The sequence below is a fragment of the Narcine bancroftii genome, chromosome 5, assembly GCF_036971445.1.
Source record: "Narcine bancroftii isolate sNarBan1 chromosome 5, sNarBan1.hap1, whole genome shotgun sequence".
In the NCBI taxonomy this organism is placed as follows: domain Eukaryota; kingdom Metazoa; phylum Chordata; class Chondrichthyes; order Torpediniformes; family Narcinidae; genus Narcine; species Narcine bancroftii.
Window position 1 is genome coordinate 44,645,122 of NC_091473.1, and position 22,463 is coordinate 44,667,584.

A 22,463-nucleotide genomic window follows, 5' to 3' on the forward strand; every position below is an offset into this window, starting at 1 on the left:
GGATTGGTGCTGGGACCATTGTTGTCTGTTATCTCTATCAATGATCTGGATGATGATGAGTTAAATTGGATCAGCAAGTTTGCAGATGACCCAAAGATTGGAGGATTTATGGACAATGAGTAAGGCTTTCAAAGCTTGCAGAGGGATCTGGACCATTTGGAAAAATGGCAGATGGAATTTAATGCAGTCAAGTGCAAGGTGTGGCATTTTGGAAGAACAAACCAAGAAAGGGCATACACAGTAAATGGCAGGGCACTGAGGAGTGCAGTAGAACAAAGGGATCTGGGAATACAGGTACATAATTCCCTGAAAGTGGCATCACAGGTAGAAAGGATTGCAAAGAGAGCTTTTGGCCTATTGGCCTTCATAAATCAAAGTATTGAGTATAGGAGTTGATCAAGTTGTATGAGACATTGGTGAGGCCAAATATGGAGTATTGTGTGCAGTTTTGGTCAATTAACTACAGGGAAGATATCAATAAGATAGAAAGAAGATTTACTAGGATGTTGCCCTGACTTCAGGAACTGAATTACAGAGAAAGGTTAAACAGGCTAGGTGTTTATTCCCTGGAATGTAGAAGAATGAGGGGAGATTTGATAGAGGTATTTAAATTGAGGGGGTTAGAAAGTGTAAATGCAGAAAGGCTTTTTCCATTAAGAATAGGTGAGATAAAAATCAGAGAACATGGGTTAAGGATGAAAAGGGAAAAGTTTAGGGGAAACATTAAGGGGGACTTCTTCACAAGGAGAGTGGTGGGAGTGTGGAATGAGCTGCCAGCTGAAGTGATGAATGCAGATTCAATTTTAACATTTAAGAAGAATTTGGACAGGTTTGGGAGAGGTATGGAGGGCTATGCACTGGGTGCAGGTCAGTGGGACTAGGCAGAATAATAGATAAGCACAGACTAGAATGGTTCTAAACTCTTTTTATTTAAGTGAAGTAACAATCTGGATTCTGAACTCTATTCTCTGTCCTCTATCCTGACCTGCTTCTTGACTCAGCATTTGAGAGCTAATATGGCTGATTTAACTAGAGAGAAAACAATTAAAAACAGGTCATTCTTCAAGAGGTCAGTTGGAATTAAGGGGAGAAGAATTCTGTGGAACACCTTAAGAAACTGAGATGATTGAAATGTGCCAGAGATTGCTGTGGCCTTAACACAGTCATCTGCAGTGCCCCACTGCACTCCTGTAAAATGAAGTTTGTAACATTTAACATCTATTTCAATGATGATGTTTGGTCACCTGAGGAAAAGGACACTTGAAGATCAAGGTCTCAAACCTTGCACATGACTAAATATCTGCTGGCTAGCATTGATCTGATCCCTTCATATGCTTCTGAGACCTGTGCTTGTCACAACAGATATCTCAAAGCACTAGAAACAAACCACCTGACAATTATCCCAAAGGATAAACAAACCAATTGTGACCTTTCCCAGGTCAACACCCTCCAGTAACACTGTGTTGGTGAGACCATTTCATTTACCTGTTTGACTCCTGTCTCCAGAAACAGACATTATTCAGAGCAGTGTCATGGGAAGAGAAGTGGGCAGAGGGGAAGATTCAAGAAGATATTCAAAGCCTCCTTGAAGAAAGGCAATATTCCCACTGTCAGTGGTTCTCAACCTTTTTCTTTCTACTCGCATACCACTTTAAGTAATCCCTCTGCCAGCAATGCTCTGTGATTAGTGAGGGATTGTTTAAGGTGGTATGTGAGTGGGAAGAGAAGGTTGAGAATCACTGCTCTAGACCTAATTGTTACTGAAATATTTTGGTTGAGAAAAATTGTCATTGGCCCATTTCCTTTGGAGTTATGAAGCCGTGCACATAATGAGTCAATTGGGTACGATTAAAGCAGTGTTTTCAAACTTTTTCTTTCCACCCACATAACCACCTTAACCAATCCCTCACTAATCACAGAGCACATAAAGTGGTGTGTAAGTGGAAAGAAAAAGGTTAAGAATCATTGCATTAAGTCCTAGGAGCCTCTGACCCATGAACACTGATAATGCATTCAGGGTCATTCTGAAAACTTTAAGTCCATTCAACAGGGAGCACCCAGAGACCCTCGTGTGCATGGTAGAAGAAGCACACTCTCACAAAACAAGCCAGCCATCTCCTACAGGAGTATCTGTGGTTCCTACATGGGTCTTAATCACCTCAGAACCCACTTTCAATGGCCTCAGAAGCAGACAAATGGACATTGGCAAATTCATTGTTAAAATGATTTTCTACTGAAGTCTCTGCAGTCAGTGGCAATGACTCCACCAGTACCCAGTGACAGAGCAAAATAAATTGGGGATGAGCAGGAGGACAGAACTCTGGGTGGAAACTGAGGGAACATTGTCAGAATGGAAAGAAAAGAAAGAAAGTGAGAGAGTTAGAGAGCAAAGACTGGTCCATTATTGCTGAATTAAAAGGGGCTGATCCTGTGGCCAGATGAAAATGAATCAAACCCTGTTAAATCAGCACATGAATAGACACAGAATTAAACTGTAAGATGTTTTTAAAGCCTTAAAGAAATTCAAGTCAGGAACCAGATAGTGGGCAGTTCAAGGCTGCAGTACCAAGAGAAAATGAAAGAGAAAAATGTGACCTCTGCTAGTTACAGCTGTTTTCAATTAATCTGCAAACAGGAAAAATCTTAGAGGAGGCAGCAAGTATGCTGCAGAAGGCCATTTCTGGATTCTGTTCCACCAGCACTCTCTCAGAAACCAAACTTTAAATGAGCTCCACAGCAGGAGCAGTAGCAGTGAAGTCAGCACAGGTTTCCTTCCCTTCATATGTTTCTAGTGGAGAGCTCCTGCTTACCTGCCCCTCCCTCAAAACACTACATCGCCAGGAGCACCCTGTGTAATGAATGAATATCCCAGACACTGCATTCATTGACAAGACTGTGATTTGGGTTTATTGGGAAAGAATTACTTCAGCACCATAGAGTACATGGTCATACACCGGTGTACCGTGGAGAGCATTCTGGCTGGTTGCATCACTGTCTGGAACGGAGGCGCCAAATCTCAGGACAAGAATAAGCTCCGAGGGTTGTTAACTCTGTCTGCAACATCACAGGCACCAGACTTCACTTCATCAAGGACATCCACATGTGGCAGTGTCTTAAAAAAGGAGCCTCTATCCTCAAGTACCCCTCCCCCCCCCCCCCCCCCCCCCCCGCACCACCACCCCAGGCCATGCCCTCTTCACTCTGCTACCATCAGGAAAAAGGTACAGGAGCCTAAAGACAAACACACAGTGGCACAAGGACAGCTTCTTCCTTGCTGCCATCCTGAATAATCAATGAACCAAAGACATGGCCTTACTTTTTGTGCACTATTATTTTTTAATTTATATTATTGTTGTAAGATGGTTCATAATATGAATGTTTGCATTAAGATGCTGCTGCAACACACCAAATTTTGTGACTTGTTCATGACATAAATTCTGATTCTGATTCCGAGGTCTGTTGCTGTTCTTTCTTGCCCTGGTAGAGATGCATGCCGATTCCAGACTCAGCAGAGCATCAGTTGTGCATTCAAGGACCTTTCCTGCTCTGGAGCTCATTTAAAGCAACTCAAGCCCCTTCAGACAGAGCGATAAAGACTCATCATTAGTTTAAACAAGTTTTAAAATTCTCAAAGTTCAAAGGTCTGGCGATTCCATCCAAAGTTTTACTGCCTGTACCCATGTCTGAAACAAATTCCGACCATCTTTCATCCATGTTCTTGCACTTCTCTTTGCTCCTCATACATCTGGGTTTTAAAATTGTGTCCCAATCCTCCATAGCCTTGCCTCACCAGTATGTAACTTTTTAAAAAAAAATTATATTTACAACACGGTGGAAGCTAATTCTGGCCTTTGAAGCCTGTACTGCTTCGGTCCTTCCAACCTCAGGAATTCCCTCCCTTAAATTCTTAAATCACTTTAGTTCTCTTCAAAAACTGATCCCACTAACCTATCCTAAAGTCACTATGTCATAACGCTGCTGTGAATCACATTAGGTCATGTTCAACAGCAGGGGAACTTGAACAGTATTTATTCATTCATTCTTTGGGATAAAGATGTAGCTGGCTCATGATAGTCCATCACGAATTCCCCCAGATAATTCCCAATGAGCTACTGAGATGCTATAGTCCTCTGCAAGACTGTCGATTGGGGAATCCCAGGATTAGACCCACGGTTGAAGATCCAGTGATTAGTAATTGACAATGGACTCTTGAATATCCAGTCTGCTCTAATAGAATGTAGCAATGTGTTCCGTTATGAATCCAAGAAAGACTGTAAGCTTTGTGCAGATCTTTTCTCAGAGGACAGCTCTTTGCATCTCTGCTCCTCATTACAGGACAGTTAACCCTCTAAAGCTTAGAAAGCAAATGCTGGGATATGTCTGACAAGTATATTGAGGCTCTAGTACAATCTGTATAATTTCAGTCTGCACTGCATAATTGGCGCTGCTTCCTAAGGCAGTCTTTGGACCAGGAGCAAAACACAAAGTGCTCGAGGAACTCACCAGATTAGGCAGCATCCAGCAAGGCCCAAAACATCAACTATCTTTTGCTTTCCACAGATGCTGCCTGACTCTCTGAGAATCCCCAGAATATTGAGTATTTCTTCATTGGTTGGTCAGAACGGGAGAAGTCACTTATAAGTATCCATAGCTTTGCCAATTTTGTGGCAGGAAATCAAAGAACCGCCAGCTTGTGGTTGAAAGTAATTTTTGTCTCTCTCAAATCCTACGGGACATCATGAGATGGTCAGCAATTTTAAAAAATGAATGATCTGCCAACCATTCTCACCTGCCTCTGACTCCAAACTCCACCCCCTCCCCCATGAGGTTCCATTGTCTCGGCCTACCTATCACCTACTGGCCCTTGTCTCATAGCCCTCCTCCTTTCCTCTTTATACTATCTATCCACCCTCTCCGCAGTTACTCCTGATGAAGGGATTTGATCAGAAACATCGAATCTCCCTTTTCCCCCACAGAACCTGCCTGACTCGACTCCCTTCAGTGTCTTGCTTTTTGTTGATTTGAAAACACAAAATCCCTGAACATTAATCCTGCTCCCATGACTGGGTCCACAATGAAGTTGCAGCCAGTACTAATTTAACAGGCACTTGCCATATGAAGAGGAAAGTCCTGGAGCCAAGCACGTTATTCAGATTGCAATATTCTGATTCATTTATTGACAAGAACAAGCACAGAGCTTCAGGAGGGTGTGGGTTACTTTTGTAATGGTGAGGTAACGGTTAATAGTATTCATTTCACAGAGTTAATTTTCTTTTAATTATATCAGACAAGGATGAAGGCTGTTTAATTGACCATTTTGTGGTTTATTATAGTTGGCAGGCTTGAAGGTGCTGAAAATCTGGTGCTGACAACCTCACTCTGTCCTTGAATTTATATAATGGCTGCTGCCGAACCAGTAAAGGTTGGGAGTGGGGACAGTCCACATTCGAGCTGCTGAACCAGTTAAGGATGAGAGCTGGGGAAATCCACACTCGTTTCACGTACTTCACGTGAAGGCATCATGTCAACTACTGTCAGCATCTGCATAACTACAGTGTAATTAGCGTACTGACACTGTGTCCCTCATTACCAACCCATGGGAGCCCACTGTGTTCTGCCCTCCAGCATTGCTTCCCATCCCTCCCCATGCTCCACTCCCCATGTTACTGGGCAGATTTCGACAGTGTCCTACCACATTGGTGTCTTGCTCGATTGCCTGTTCTGTGCCATCCACATGGGTCAATGTTTTGATCTTTGGCCGATTACAGTCTAGCTGGATCCGGGGTCGGCAGCGGTAGTGGCACCGGAACCTGCAGTCTGAAACAGGCAGACAGAGCAATTTTATCCCAGTTACAGGCACGCTGATACACAATAAACAACCCACATGTCACAACACAAGAACACGCTCCGTAATCTTTCAAAGTCATTTTGGATGAATGCTTGAATCACCAAGACAGGACTGGTTAGTACTTGGAGGGGAGACAGCCGAGGAATACCAGGCACTGTAGGGTTCCATGAGGGGCACTGGACAAAGTGGTGGCTCTCTGTCTGCCTTCCAATAGACAAAAGTTAAAGAATTTCATGCATGTTACATTCTAAATGTAGTATTACGTAACAATAATGGAATCTTTACATTTATTTTTACATAGAAGATCTTGACCAAGTATTGGTAAAAAGAATTGGTTCCAAAGGTGGTGTTTCAAGAAAGCAGCCTCATCATGCCCTCTTCTCACTGTTACCACCAGGAAAGACCATAACACCATAAGATATAGGAGCAGAAGTAGTCTATTCACCCTGTTGAGTCTGAAACTCCATTCCATCATGAGCTCATCCATTCCCTCACTCATCCCCATTCCCCGGCGTTCTCTCCATAACCTTTGATGACCTGAGTATTCACGGCAGCAAATTCCAGAGGTTTCATTACTCTGACTAAAGAAATTCCACCACATCTCTGTTTTAAAAGGGTGTCCTTCAATCCAGGAGGCTGAAGAAGAACACACAATGGTACAAAAACAGCTTCTTCCCCTCTTCCCCACAGACACTACCTTACTTTTATTCTTCATTTCCACTCATTTATTTATTTTTTTTTAAATTTAATTTATTGCAATTTAAAACAACGAATTTCGTGACACATGTTCGTGACAATAAATTCTAATTCTGATTCAGTGGTTGACACAGACAAGGTGGGTTGAGAGTTTGTTGCTCTACTGAATGAGGCTATAACACATCAGATTATGAGAGGCATAGAGGACAGAGTTGACAGCCAGCACCTGTTTCCTAGGGCAGGATCAGCAAACACCAGAGGACATATATACAAGGTTAAGGGAGGGAAGTTTAGGAGAGACATCAGGGGTTGGGGGCATTTAAGAGACTCTTAGACAGACAAATGGATGGAAGAAAAATAGAGGTAATAGGGTAGGGAGGGTTTAGTACTTTTTATTTTTTTTAGGAAGGTATATTGGTCGGCACAGCATCGAGGGCCAAAGGGCCTGTACTGTCTTGTATTGTTTTATGTTACAAAAGCATGTTTGATGTGCTCAGAGACACAAAGACAGAGATGATATTACATGTCTAGTAGAATATTACAGAGGGAGAGGGAGATGGAGAGACTTTGGGAAGGAGTTCTGGATCTTAGCAATTATTAGAATGAGGGATGTAAGAGGCCAGAAGTGGGGAGACGCACCTTGGAAGACCATTGGAAGTGTGGATCAGCAAGCAATTTAATGGGATGGTACTGGTTAGAACAAAAAATTGCTTTGTCCAAGGAGCTCAAGTTTATGAAGGTTTAAAGATGAGAGACTATTCACAAAAAGCACTGGGCTAGCAGAGCCCAAAGCACAGGACGCACACTGATTTCAACAACAGAGGAATGACTCTGCACAATTATTTTGCCTCATGGTGTGGAGTTGTTAAAGTTAACCGGTACGGACTTGAAGGGCCGACATGGCCTGTTTCCGTGCTGTAAACGGTTATATGGTTATATGGTATAACTAACAGTGTCTGATTGAATAGTTGCATTTTCTCCATGTATGCCAATCACTCAAGTATCCATCTTCCCCCCCAACTTTAGGGTGTTCAGTTCCACTGCCACTGCTCGCCCTTTACCACTTTCATCCAATCAGGTTGTGAGTGCTAGTGGCTGACCTGTTCCCAGCCAATAAACAGCATCAAGTACATCCAGCAGGTTGTACAGAAGATGGTCACAAGAAGAATCCTGGCCAATTTTACCTCCTCCCAACCCAGAGGCCAGTCTGCGTTCCTCTCAAGGGAATAAAATGGACATAGATGACACCATTTGATCCAGGACTCAAAACTTCCAAGCAAAAAGTTACTTTATTGCAGATATACAGTATTTGCAAAGTGCTAGGAACGCCCAGGAGTTTAGGCAGTATTTGTAGAGAAAAACAGAGTTTACATTTCAGATTGCCTGGTTCATGTGATCTAGCAATTAATCAGCTCAGGTTTGGAGAAACTGAATTATGTATGACCATGGGTAACAAGATACAGTGAAAGGCTTTTATTGTGTGCTTTTCAGGCAAGTTAATCCATACTTCATTATAGTGAAAGAATGGATTTGGTTCTCAAACTCTCCACCACTGGCATTTCCTCCCCTCTCATTTAGCCATCTCGTTGACTGGCTGATTGAGGTCACAACTGCAATGGGTCAGCAATCCAATCAACATTGCACTGTATCTACCAAATAAGATTATTCATGTTTAAAGTGAGTTAGCTAAAGAGTACATTGAAATGTTTTTTTTAAATCAATTTCCATTTGACCAAACAAAGATCATGAATTAACACTGACAGGTCATTTTCCTACCTGGCTATTAATCTAAAACCAGAGGCTGACTATTTTATCCAACCATCAATGCAATGAAAATATTGCATTGTTCATATGTCATGCCCACTTTTTGGGATGTTTCACCACAGGCCCTCCCACCACCCAACACTCCCACAATAGATTAGATTAGATACTGTTCATTGTTATGTAATAAAAACAGAAATGCAATATTACACAAAATTGACTTGTGTCTGTCATCAGGCTGATGAAGACTCACCATTAGCATTCCCGGCACCCCTTATCATCAGAGAAAGGGAACCAAAAGAGGGTCCCCCAGAATCACTGAGTGTCTGTGAATTTGCCTCAAGCACCCCCACAGCCTCTACACTGCACAGATCCTTCAGCAACCTGAGACCACATCCAAACCTCCAACGCGATGAGAAAGCCTTCAGCACCCAGGGCCGTTTGGGAGCCCTTCTTGCCCTCAGCATGCTCTCAAATCCCAGCCCTGACACCTGGCTCCTATGAGCCAGTCTCCAGCAGCTCGCAGCCTGACGCGAGTCCTGCAAGTCACCAACTACTCGCTGCCTGTGTGTTCTACAGCCACAGAACTCCTCACTGGTCCGCCATCATCCTCACTGACTTTAGGGTCATCTCCTCTGCTTTTAATCGAGGCGTGTTCTTCCCGTTAATGGTGCCCTGCTGCTCCCCCGAAATCTACAACCCCTCGTGGCTACTGCCAAACACAGGTGCCACCATCTTGGGCCCAGACCCCATAGTTGCAGGATCTGAAGTAAAACACTGTCAACTCCTTTAACAGGCTGTTTAAAACCTGTATGTAGTGCTCGTCAAAAGAACCAAAGACTTGTTGATCCAAACCAAGGCTTTTATTAGCAAAAGACAGGAGCTCTTCACAGGTGGCCGACCAGTCCGGAATGATCCAACCTGGCTAGGGATACAACCCTTTAAGGCCCAGAAAGTAGGCGTGGCTAAGCTCTCAGTCAATCGCTGTAAGCACAGTCATTACATACTCTAGATACTGTAACTATATACATTGGTGATAGGTCTGTACTATCACACTGTACGGAGCCATCGGCAGTAGGACTTCAGCACTGTGTCTCTGCTCTCTGGTCTCCCCAGGTCCACACCAGCAATAGTGCTGCCATCACAGCAGCTTTGACAGTGCCACCATTTTTTTTAGTTTGTTCTCAGCTACATTGGTTGCCATATGCTGAACAGTTAACAGTGGTAGCTTTATACCCTCCACATCCAGATACTCGTTGTCTACTATCTGCTCTTGCTGCAATAAGCCTGTGTGCCCAGGTCCCACACCATCCTAGACGCTTTGTGGCCCAGCTGCTTGCCATGTCTCAGTGAAGAAAAACAGAATAAAATGCTGAATAGGAGATACTTGCGAGAGTATCCAGGAAACCGATCTCTCAGCTGAACAGATTTGAAAAAAAAATTAACTGAAAAAAAAACAAATGCTTTTTACTGAGTTCTTTCCCAGTTCAAAATCTGTCAAGGCCAGCGGTACTGTCCAGTTGGAATGGTCCTTGAATAGAATGCTTTGCTCAGCCATTTAGGAGTCAACTGCATTGCACCCATTCAAATTACTAGAATTACACTCTCTCACCAAAAAAAAAGCCGCTATGGCTTAATCTTTGAAACCCTCCTCATCATAATGTTACACCTGACTTTTTTTTTAGTTTAAATTTTTTAGAAAGACATGCAGGCCCTTCTGGCCCATGCCTCCCAAATTTGGGAGGCATGGGCCAGAAGGGCCTGCATGTCTTTCTAAAAAATTTAAGCTGCCTTAACTGTTGCCCAGAAGCACTAGCATCTACTGTGATGAAATGCTTTGAGAGGTTGGTCATGGCCAGAAGTACCTAAAGACAGGACTGGCCCCATTTCAATTCGTCTCTGAAATGCAGATCCTGGTAAGTTTAAAATGGATAGGATGCAGAGAAGAGGTAGCAACAATTGGCCTAAAGGTACATTTTGAGTCTACCCATGGTACACAGGGAACAGGTTGATCTAATCTACTGAGACAACAAAGTCCAACCATTGTCCTTGAATGAATTTTTTTTAAAACCTGGAGACGCTGAAAATCTGAAAGAGAAACAGAAAATGCTGGAAAAGCCACTCATCATCTGAAGAAAGAGGAACTGTTCATGGTTCAGGTCCTGTCCTCTGCTAACCCCAGTGTGGTGAGCTCTGGACCAGCAAGATTGGACAGCAGATTACCAGAGAGGAAATGCATGGTTACACAAGAAGTAGGAGGAGGCCATTTAGCCCTTCAAGCCTGGTCTGTTGTTTAGTCACATTGTGACTGACCTTGTACCACAGAGAGACTGGACGCAGACTGGGAGATCGATTCGCTGAACACCTTTGCTCTGTCTGCATCAGTAACAGGGATCTCCCAGTGGGCAACCATTTCAATTCTGAACCCCACTCCTATGCTGACATGTCTGTCCTTGGTCTCATCTACTGTTCATTCAAGACCACCTGTAAACTGGAGGTACAACACTTAATTTTCAATCTGGGCACTCTCTAACCAGATGGCATTAACACCAACTTCTCTGGTTTCTGCTAGCCTACTCCCCGTTCTCCCTCTGCCTTCTTTCCTCCAACTCTCCACCCTTTCCCTCTCCATTCACACAGCCATCCTCCCTCCCCTTGCTTGCTGGTGTGCCACCCTCTCTTCTGCCTTGGGGATTATGCTGCTCCCCTTGCCCGTCCCCCTCCCACCATTTTGTTCGGAAGCCTACCTACAATTTTCTCATACCTTGATGAAGGGCTCAAACCCAAAACATTGGTTAAGTATCTTTATCTTTGCCATATGAAGGACACTCTTTAACACGCTGAGTTTCTGCAACATTGTGTTTTTACATACCTCTCCACCACTTTCCTACACTTACACCTTATCTCTTGATTCCCTCAATGTCCAAAAGGCATGCAGTCCCTGTTTTGAGAACACTATGCCTCCAGTCCTCCTGCACTATGAGTTACAAAGATTACTCAGTGGACACTTTTTCTCACTGGATGTTCAACTCTTTATTTTGAATTGAACCTTAGTTCCACACACCGAAGGCAAAAGAAATATCACTTCCAAGGCTACCATGTGAATGCCTGTAATAGCGTTATACCCCTTGAAATGAGGTAATCTCCCCACTGGGCTGGGAACTTTTAAGAAAAAATTGGCTGTACAAAGCAAGAAAAGCCTCTGTGTACCAAGGCATAAATAGTCTTGCCCAAAGTGTAACATTACCCTGTCTGTAAATAAGCACAAGTATTTCTCTTGTCCAGACAAAGTGGTTTGCGAGTTGTAGCACATCGAGGTGGTGGAGTGCAGTTTCTCTTTTCCAGAGCAATCCCAGTAACCAAAGTCAGTGGTATACAATGTAAGCCATACTGCATGCACGCTCTTTTAGGCCAACCTCCATAAACAAATTAAAATGACTTTGTTCTCAACCACCTCTTTGCCTGCAACAAGGGCAAAGTTCCACTTGTTCCATTGCTTTAAGGTTGATGCTCCAAGGAAATGCTGAGGAAACTTGGCACTGAGGTGCTGGTTTTAAAATCAAGGTCTTGTCTACCCCCTCTGGTCAATACAAAAGGTATTTTGAGACGTGAGTGAAGAGCAACTGGTATTGCCCCTGGTATCCAGACCAATAATTCTCAATAACCTTCACAAATGGAGAGTTTTACAGCATGAAAACATGCCCTTTGGCCCAACTTGCCCACTCTGACCAAATTGCTCACCCAAACTTGTCCCATTTGCTTGCATTTAGCCCATAACCTTCCAAACCCATGTACCTGTCAATGTCTTTTAACATTATAATAATCCCCATCTCTACCACTTTCTCTTGCAGCTCATTTCATATACCCACCATCCTCTATGTGCAAACGGTGCTCCTCAGGGCCCTTTCAAACCTTTCCCCTTTAACCTTGTCCATGCCCTCTAGTTTTAGATTTCCCCTATCTGGGAAAAAGACAATGGTTATCTCTGTTCCTCAAGATTTTGTATACCTCTCTAAGGTCACTCCTCAATCTCCTGCATGCCAGGGAGGAAACGACCCAGCCTCTCCATGTCACTCAAGTTTTCTGGTTCTGGCAACATCCTCAGGAATCTTTTCTGCACTTCCTTCTGCTTAATGACCCCCCCCCCCCCCCCCCCCCCCATAAATGGCCATCCCAAACTGCATACAATATTCTGTGTGGTCTCACCCACGTCTTGCATGACATTGAAGCAGATCTTACCAAATTGGTTTTGTTGCAAACTTCCATTTTGTTTTTTCTGTTTATTTGTTCGAGAACTTGGACATTGCCTGCAGCGCCACATTTATTATCCATTCCTTGCTCTAACCTCAGTTCCGGGACTACTTTACGGGGACAATGAAAGATTTCCCTCCCTGAAGGACATAAAAAATCAGATAGGTTGTATAGCAATCCAATAGTTTTGTACTTATGCTTCAAGAAACTAGATATGTGCTTTTACACCAAAGATTTATTGAATTTAAATTTCCCACCTGCTATGATGGAATTCAAATACAGATCCATGACCTTTCCTGCTGCCTGGACCCTAAGCCCTGGAGCTGGAGTTACCTGGCCAAATCAGACGAACTCCCATTCATTAAAAAAGAACAATCTCCTGGAGGAACTCAGTGGGTCGAGCAATATCCATGGGAGACAAAGTAGATGTTTCAGGTCAAAACACATCACTAAGACAGTCTCGATGAAGGGATGTGACACAAAACACCGACCACTCCTTTCCTCCCACAGATGCTGCTTGACCTCCTGAGTTCCTCTAGCAGATTGTGTATTTTTTTTCCTCCAGAATTCAGCACCTGCAGTCTCTTGTAATGTTTTGGGATCTTGCTGTGCATGCATAGACAAACCACAGTGTCTTCCTGCACAATTCTCCTCCATTCACTGCTCTCAATGAAGGAATGCAGCCCAACTATAAAATGTACTAGCTCACTTCATTCTTACATTGATATTGCTCCCTGCCCTTTCCACAGCATTAGTATTCTTAAACTCGGCATGCCACTCCCTACTGCAGGTTTTCAACACTACATCCTATACTGCACAACCTTTGATACCTCTTCTCATCCACAATCTAGACAAGTCATCCCTAACAGCGGTCTATGGCCCCCCCTGGGGGGGCCACAGCACATTTAAGTAAAAGCCTTATTTTCTTTTCACCTCATACAACATTAATATATTTTATGTTTTAGCTGTAGTCGGTGGGAGAGAATTACATTAGAAACCATCTAAAGCTTCACAGGGTTTGGGGGCCATAAACTTTGATTAGAGTCCTAAGGGGGTCATCGCCAAAAACAAGGTTGAGAATGACTGCTCTAAACATCCGACAGATTTGGCTCACATTTTCTCATCTCTGGTCTCTGTAGTTTGACCAGCAGTTGCTGTGGATAAGGCCAGCCACGTTCTCAGCTTCTGTGCTTTTGGCAAGTCCCTTCATGCATGGTGTTATATGGAGCAGAAGGAAGCAGCGGAGGAGGGCAGGATGATGACTTTGCCTCTCCCACCCCTTCACGGGAAACCTAACACAGGGAGTCCAATGAAAGTCGTCAATCATCTTCTCTGGAGAAGAGTCAGGAGGGACTGCAAAAGGGCAGTGTGCACTATTTGGATGGGAGAGACACAGCACTGCCTCATGAGCCACATAGTTGTCTGTCATTGACTAAGTGAGTGCATCGTACTGCTTCAGCTTCGGAGTTCAGTGTGGAATCAAATGCAAGAAAAAAATGTTACATTCATCTGCCAGCTCACCCCACTGGGCTGGGGTTAGGGGATTACTTCAGCCCCAGCTGGGCTCCCTCAAGCCATGGGGGCTACCTCAGCCCCCACTGGGCTACCTCAGCTCCCGCTGGGCCTTGGGGCTACCTCAATCCTCTGATGGGTTGGGGGCTACCTAAACCCCCACTGGGCTCAGGGCTACCTAAACCTCTGCTGGGCTAGGGGCTACCTAAATCCCCACTGGGCTAAGGGCTACCTAAATCCCCACTAGGCCACCTGATTTCCCACTGGGCTACTTCAAGCTCACCCCCACTGGGCGACAGGACCATAGCTTGAGCCAACATGCTGGGTTCCTTGTAGCGTCAATGTGTTTTTTTTTAAATTATTTGCACAGTTTATCTGTGTGATTGCTTTACAATATTAAGACTGCAAATGATTTAGATATAGAAGAGGAAACACATTGGAGCCTGCAATTTAATGAAGAAATTAGACAGATGCTTCCAAACTCAGCAGGGCTGCAGAAAACTGATGAAACTCATCTATTCCCTTCTCCTCCTTGCATTGTCTGTGCAACCCAAAGGATTGGTTCTGGTCACTGGGGTCACGTGACTTAGTGGGAGAGAAGCAAGGTTGTTTGGCAGTCTCCCAACGTTGGGAGCACAACTTATCTTCGAAGTAGGAAATCTTGGAGTGGGGACTTCAATGTCCCTGACCAGTGGTGCCACCAACCAGGTTGACCTGAAGAACACTCTGCTCAATCTTCTGCCCAGCAGGTGAAAGAGAAGGAAGAAAGCCACTCCACCACTCCATTGCCAGTAAGCAGCAATCAGTCCTCAATGAAATTCCACTGATCATTGAGGACATCCATTCTGTGGTGCTGCACCATGGTAAGTGTTGAACCGTTCACCTCCATTCACCTCTGAGCACAGCAGAACTGCAGAGCTTTGTTCGATTCACTGGCAGCGACGATTCATTCTTGGGATGAGGCAGTATAACAGTTTGGCACAGGCCAGATGGGCCAAAGGGCTTGTTTCTGTGCTGTAGTGTTCTATGGAATGCAGCTTCAGCTGTTCTGCTGGCATTTTAACTTAACGTTTCAGGTACAAGCAAAATATAGGCAGGCGCCTGAACAAAATGGAGGTGGGAGGGGGGGGTTGCTGGGGGAGGAGCACAGTCCCAGCCCCACAGGTAGGAGGTTTTCACAAGATGGTGGTGGAGGCAAGTAGCAAGGAAGGCAACGTGACTGTGGAAGCAAATCAAGGTGAGTACATGGTTATAAAGCTTGACAACGCCAGGGATTACAGATGGAGAGTAGTGCGAGAGAATCCCATAGAACTTCCTTCGAAGAGCAAAGGAGAACTTCAAAGAGTTTTGCAGTGGACAGGAGTAAAACATGAAAGTCTGCAGATTGAAGTAAAACCACATGCTGGAGAATCTGCTGTTTGACCTGCTGAGTTTCTTCAGCATTGAGTTTTTATATCAAAATTACATCAGAATTACTTTCCACCATATTGGATTACTTTGACCCCTTATTTCCCTCTTGCTCCCATTCACATCAGACCAGGGGACCTTGTCTGGCTCATCAAGCAGCAGCACCAAGAATACTTTGTTTCTTGATCCTTCCTCCCTCTCCCACGTACCAGCATTGTGGCCCACTGGACTGACTTTGAGCTGAAAGCCACATACATCCTCCTCACCAGGGAACAGTCTCTGGGACCAGAGTTAGCTGGGCTCCAATGTTGAAGATCAGCACAGTTTATAGAAAAGAATAATGAGGTTGGAGTCCAGCCATTCTCAACCACTATTTTTTTTAGCTATGGCCCCCTGAGGACTTTGCTCAAAGTTTATGAGCTCTCTTCCCCGTGGAGCAGTCAAGTTTAGTTGATTTCTTCCGTACTTCTCTCCCACTGACTACATAAAAAACATTTTATGATTTCAGTCTGTGCCCCCCCCCCCCCCTTAAATGTGCTGTGGCCCCTAAGGGGGCCAAATGTGCCCCCACTGAGAATAGCTGGACCAGCAGCATTGGAGTTGTGTAACTCAGTTGTTCCCTGGTGGCTTGAAATTAAATAAAGGCAGAGGCACAAAATCAAATACAAGAAGTTTCCAGAGTTCAAACCTACCTGCTTCACTTCAACAAACAAAACTTGCAAACCTTGTTGGTTCTGAGTCACGTGTAACTCCACACCCATTGACATGCTTGGATTCTTAGCTCTGGGGTTGGCATAACTTCAAGGTGCCTACAACATTGTTAACAGCATACTCAGGAAAATCACAGTCAATCCAGATTCTTCAGTCATCTCCAGCAGTTCGCAGAGCTCCGCAATGGGATGAGCTACAAGATGTTCTCACAGACCCGGGAGGCTGAAGGACCTGTTTCTGAGCTCTGCAACCCTGGGGGACATTGCAACTGGAAATCTTGAGAACCAAATCCCCAGATGTGCCATACAGCACTCTCCCTCCCCAAAGATCTCCAGGTCAGCTGAAGTTTCCAGTTTTATACAACCCTGGTAGAAAATAAAGGGATGTCACCAAAATCAAGAAGATTATTGTAGACTTACAGAGGGGGAAACAATCCAGTGATCTTTGGGGGTTTCAGAGGTGGAGAAGGTGAGCAAATTTAAATTCCTGGGAGTCACGATCTGGAGGACCTTTCCTGGACCCAACATACAAATGTCATCATGGAGAAAGCAGGTCAGAGCTCCTGCCTCCTCAGGGCTTTGCGCAGGTTCAGTATGGCATTGGAAACCTTGGCAAACTTCTACAGATGTGTAAAGTATGCTGATCAGCTGCATAATGGCATGGTATGGGGGCACAAATACCTTTGAGCAGGGAGCCCTGCAGGAGTACTGGTGCCTCCATTCCAGGCTGTGATGCAGTTGGTCAGCACACTTTCCACCATACATCTGTAGAAATTTGCCATGGTTTCTGGTATCATACCACAACCCCCCCCTCCCCCCAACCCCAAGGAAGGAGAGGCGTGCATTCTTCATGATGCCATTAGTGTGTTGGGAGCAGAAAAGATCCTCTGAGATAGTGACTCCCAATAATTTAAATATGCTCACCCTCTCCACCTCTGATTTCCCCCAATGATTACTGGATTGTATAGCTCTGGTTTTTCCCTCATGAAGTCAACAATCTGCTCCTTTGTTTTTGGTGACATTGAGTACGTGGTTAATGTACTATTCAGCCAAATTTTCAATCTCCCTCCTGTAAGGTGATTCAACATGCACAACCCACTACCGTGGTATCAACAAATGTGTAGATAGTGTTATTGTCATACCAAGCCACAGTCATAGGTGTATAGGGAGTAGAGATGGGGGCTAAGAACGCATCCCTGTGGTGGTCCGGTACTGATGGAGATTGTGGAGGAGATGTTCCTACCAATCCTCTCTGATTGTGGTCTGGAGGTGAGGAAATCCAGGATCCAGTTATACAGTGGGATGTTGAGGCCCAGGTCTTGGAGTTTGCTGATCAATTTTGAAGGAATGATGGTGTTCAATGCCAAACTGTAGAGGTACAGGTGCCACAAGACTCAGACCACCTGGTTCAGGAACTGCTGCTACCCCTCCATCGGACTCCTTAACAACAAACTCAATAAGAGACTCATTTACTTTGCACATTATTTATTATTTAATTTTTTTTCTGTGTTGCACAGATTGTTTACATTTCTTTCTTTGTTTATATTTCTCTCTTTTGTACATCTATCTTTTTGTGAACACAGATTTTTGCATTACCAATAAGTAGAAATTCTGCCTAGCCGGCAGGAAAAAGAGTACCTCAAGGTTGTATGTGATGTCATGTACTGTATTATATTGTGACAATAAATCTGAATTTTGAATTTAATCTGTCAGTGTAATAATCTGCAACTGCTGGGAGCCAGAGGAAATGCTCTCTTTATCTGACTGAAGGAAGACAGTTACAGAGGAAGTTGGCAACAGGTTCTGTTGAAATGTTGAAATGAAATGAGACTAAACACAATCTGTTGGAGGAAGTATCAGTGGGATAAAACGAATGGTTGAAGTTCTGAGCCAAAGCCTTTTCTAGTGAGACTGGTAAAGCTGTTTTCTGGAATTAAACCTGACCTGGTTCATTCCTAGAAGTGCCGCAAGATATCAATGAACAAGTACCAGCTTCCAACATACAAATGGACACACTGCCCCCCAGTGGAGCTGTTGATGCTCACAGCAAGAGCAGCATCTTGTTGCCCTTATTGATCCTGGACAAGGTGGTGGTGAGATTTGGAAATGATGCGGTTTCTTTGGTGAAGTAACTCTTTTACTGTAAGGGGTGCCAGGCAACACTAATGGCAACTCTTTGTCTGCCTTACAACAGGCAGATTATATTTCATATTTTGTATTATTACATGACAATAAAGAAATCTTGGAATGCCACTTCCACAAGACTGGAGTACACAGGGTCTCGGTCGGTAATCAATCAGAAAAGCCAACCTACTTACATACTTGTGCATCTCGGGAGGGGAAACTGTGCCCAAAAAGGTCAAAAAAGAACAGCCATAGAACACTACCTCCAGGAGTTAAAGTGCTCCTCCAAACACTCAGCACTGACCATGTGGGAGTGCTGTGCCATCTGGGCAACCGCCTTCCAATCAAGGCATCAAAATAAGGTCCAGTCTCCACTCTCAGGTAGGTCTAATTAATCAAAAAGCAGGAATTTCTTCCCAATATATTGGGCAACATTAATCTCTCACTTTCGACTTTAAAAATAATTAAATGGTCCTTCATGACATAGGTATGTGTGGAAATAAGCTGTAGTTTCACCACAATGGAATGGCGATTACATAAAACCCTTGACTGGCAGTGAATCATTCTTGTGATGCAATAAGATTGTAAGAGGCATATCAGGAATCTATCTCTTTATGTTCAGCCAGCTATTTTTATGCACACAAGGGTGCTACGTATTACCTCAGCATTTCTTAGCGTCCCAAGTAAATTGGTGAATGATGGTTGATCAATTCCCTGCAGAAGTCATTTTTCTGTAGGAGGCCTCCCCTTTACACTGGTAACCTGGGGCAGAGGGTTTCACAGAGCCGTGCTGTGCCACAGGTTTCACAGTTGGTTTACGGAATGCCTGTCTCCATGTCCCCCCTAGATCTGGAGGAGTCTATGTTCTGTATCTACACCAAGCGAGAAGGGGTTGCTCCTCAAGCTCTGGTTACCCATCAGCCCCATTCCCCTGATCTCTACACACCTTTTTTGGAGATATGCAAGTTGGTGGGACACTTCCTTATTGGTCTGCTCTTGGGCCTGGCCAAGCTGGCCATTCACAGGCCTGGACAGGGTACTGCCTGAGCCAACTGACTGCCCCTTTCCTGAGGATCTGTTCGTACCCAGGAGCCCCTGAATAGAAAGAGCACGCGTTGTCCATTGGCCCTCTGGAAACCTCTGTGGACTGGAGGGGGTCTGGAGTACTTCCTAGGCAAGGATAGTTGGCTTGAATTTATATTCTGTAATATATTCTAATAGAGAAATGCATATAGTAACAATGTAAATAAACCTAACTTTATAAAAAGGCACAGGCCATCTGTACTATGCATCCAGGTCACTGTGCTTTGACTGAATGTTAGAGCAATGCAGACAGGAGGTGCAGAGTGGGTTTGTGGTCAGGCTTAATTCACCCTTCTCCTGCAAACAGGTAGCAGTTTCCAGGGGTGGCACGGTTAGTGCAACGCTACGACATCACCAGCGATCTGGGTTTGAATCCAGCACTGTCTATAAGGAGTTTGTACGTTCTCCCCATCTCTGTGTGAGGTTCCTCCAGGTGCTTTGGTTTCCTCTCACCCTCCAAAAATGTATGGGGGTTGTACTTTAATTTTGGGGGCATGGGCTGGAAGGGCCTGTTGCCATGCTGTATGCCTAAATTAAAATGGAAAAAAAATTCCCTCAGCAACAACTGGCAGATGAAGGGAATGATGAAACTTAGACCATTTCCCTCAGACCTACTTTGTGTAAGAAACTGCATACCACACAGTCTCAGAGTCAGATGGAGCTCATGTTTCCCAAATGGAGAGCAACAGTAAAAACAGTGCATCATATTCTGCCTAGCTAACTCACAACCCAATGGTAGGGACATTAAATTTTCCAATCTCAGGTAGCCCCCTGCCCAACCAGGCTTTACTGTTTCCTACTGTTTTGGGAAAGGTTATGGTTGTCATGTGACAGCACTGCCCACTAGCAAGTCAGAGGATACACCAGCTGCCAATCAAGGTTTAGTTCCACCCCACTCATTAGTGCACACCTTACTATTGGTCTCATGTAAATTACCTAGACGGCACTCTCCAGCCTGTCTGTACTTGGTCTTGGGTCATTGGTTGTTGTAATTGGATTAACCCTCCCGGCACCAAGACATTGGTCCTTGCTAATGACCTGGGCTGGACTCTCCAGCACTATAAAGGTGCCATGTGTTTTTTGTTCCCCCTCTTTGCCTAGAAATGTGGAAGGGTGCTGGAGAAACTCTTGGTAAAATGTACACTGTTTAAAAGGGTTGGGAGCATTTAATTAGTGTCCCTTGTAGCACAGAGTTGTGCCTGTACTGAGTCAAGGGTGATGGGGCATTGTAGTGATTTTTCCTTGATTAATGTATGTACCAGTTCAGTGTGTGTGTGTGTGTGCACCCATGCTATTTTTTTACCACATTCATTATTAATTGTGTGTCTTCACACTGCTGATTTTACTTTCCCATGCTTGTTTGTGTGTGTTACCATTTCCCACACTTGCCTCTTATAAACAAAATCCTTCACTACAAAAACTGTATCTCCAGAGTCCTCACCTTTGAGACCTACCAAACCTGTTTCCTCACTCACAACACCATCTGCCATCACCAGTTCCCATTTTTCCAGCCCATTCCAATGCTCATTTGTCACTCATCTTTGCTTCCTGGACTGTTCTCTCAAGCCACCTTTCCAGTATCCTAGAATCTATGGCTGCTCCCTAGTCTCTCTCTTCTCTTCACCCTCCCCTCCACCCCTCACACTTCCCTTTTTATGCTTATAACTCCTTCCCATCTTGAAGAAGGACCCCAACCCAAAGTGCTGACTATTCATTTCTCTCAGAGGATGCTGTCTGATCAGCTGAGACCCTCCAGCTCAGTTTATATATTCTGTTCAGATTCTACAGGTCACAAGGTCCTCGGGGAACAGATCCAATTATAAATCTTCTCACAACATCTAATTCTTCCCAAATCCACTGCAACATATCCTTAAGCCATACAAGCCCCTCAGATTATTATTTTTTAAAATTCAGACGTACATCGCTATTGGAAGGAAATTTTAATGCATATTCCTGTATTTTCTTGGTTACTATTCAACCTCATCCCATTACAGCTTTATGTGGTGTGACAGAGAGCAGTCGATTATTGGTGATGGATTGCCATGTGATAGCTTTTGTCATTGTAATTGTTAGATGTATTTTGCTAAGATGGAAGGACTCTATCCTCCCAGTTATGCTCAATGGAAGGACTCTATCCTCCCAGTTATGCTCAATGGAAGGACTCTATCCTCCCAGTTATGCTCAATGGAAGGACTCTATCCTCCCAGTTATGCTCAATGGAAGGACTCTATCCTCCCAGTTATGCTCAATGGAAGGACTCTATCCTCCCAGTTATGCTCAATGGAAGGACTCTATCCTCCCAGTTATGCGCAATGGAAGGACTCTATCCTCCCAGTTATGCGCAATGGAAGGACTCTATCCTCCCAGTTATGCGCAATGGAAGGACTCTATCCTCCCAGTTATGCGCAATGGAAGGACTCTATCCTCCCAGTTATGCGCAATGGAAGGACTCTATCCTCCCAGTTATGCTCAATGGAAGGACTCTATCCTCCCAGTTATGCGCAATGGAAGGACTCTATCCTCCCAGTTATGCTCAATGGATGATCCAAACCTTATCATGGTTGAATCTCAAGATTCAATGTAAGGCTTTGAAAACTGAAGTTGTATTTTATAAAAATGTGGCACATAATATTTTAACATTTAATGAATAATAGTGGTTTACTATTTTGTATATAACATGAAATGTTTATATCTTCCTGAACTTATTTACATATAAGGCAATTCATCAATGTACTGTTACCCTTTTAATGTTTAAGGCATCCCAGTGGCTTTTTCTTTTGAGTTTAGGGGTTATACATTTAGGATAAGTTAGTTAGTCTTTTTTCTTTTGGTTTTTTTCTCTGCAATATAATGAATTCTATCTGTTTATCATTGGTTGTGATGTTCATTTTTATTCTAGGGATACATTGTAATAACAGTATATTTTTCTTCCGCTTTTTGGTGTGTGTGTGGGTGGGGGAGGTGTCTGTGTGTACAATGTGTATATATAAATGTGTTGTGTATTATGTATAATGTGTGTGGGCATATGTGCACGTGTGTATGTATATTTTTAAATGAAAATCAGGCATACA

The 22,463-nt window shown here is 44.0% G+C and overlaps 1 protein-coding gene across 4 annotated transcripts in view; it reads right to left on the reverse strand.

Moving 5' to 3' along the window:
* Positions 1–22,463, reverse strand: part of rassf1 (Ras association domain family member 1) — a 94,357-nt gene that overhangs the window by 43,824 nt on the left and 28,070 nt on the right. For 2 of the 4 annotated variants that reach the window (XM_069937293.1, XM_069937292.1), the window contains exon 2: positions 5,693–5,817. In XM_069937293.1, coding sequence (XP_069793394.1) covers positions 5,693–5,817 — 125 coding nt within the window. Of the gene's footprint in view, positions 1–5,692; positions 5,818–5,970; positions 6,044–22,463 lie in introns of those variants that run through there. The other 2 variants (XM_069937295.1, XM_069937296.1) reach the window with 2 other exon arrangements.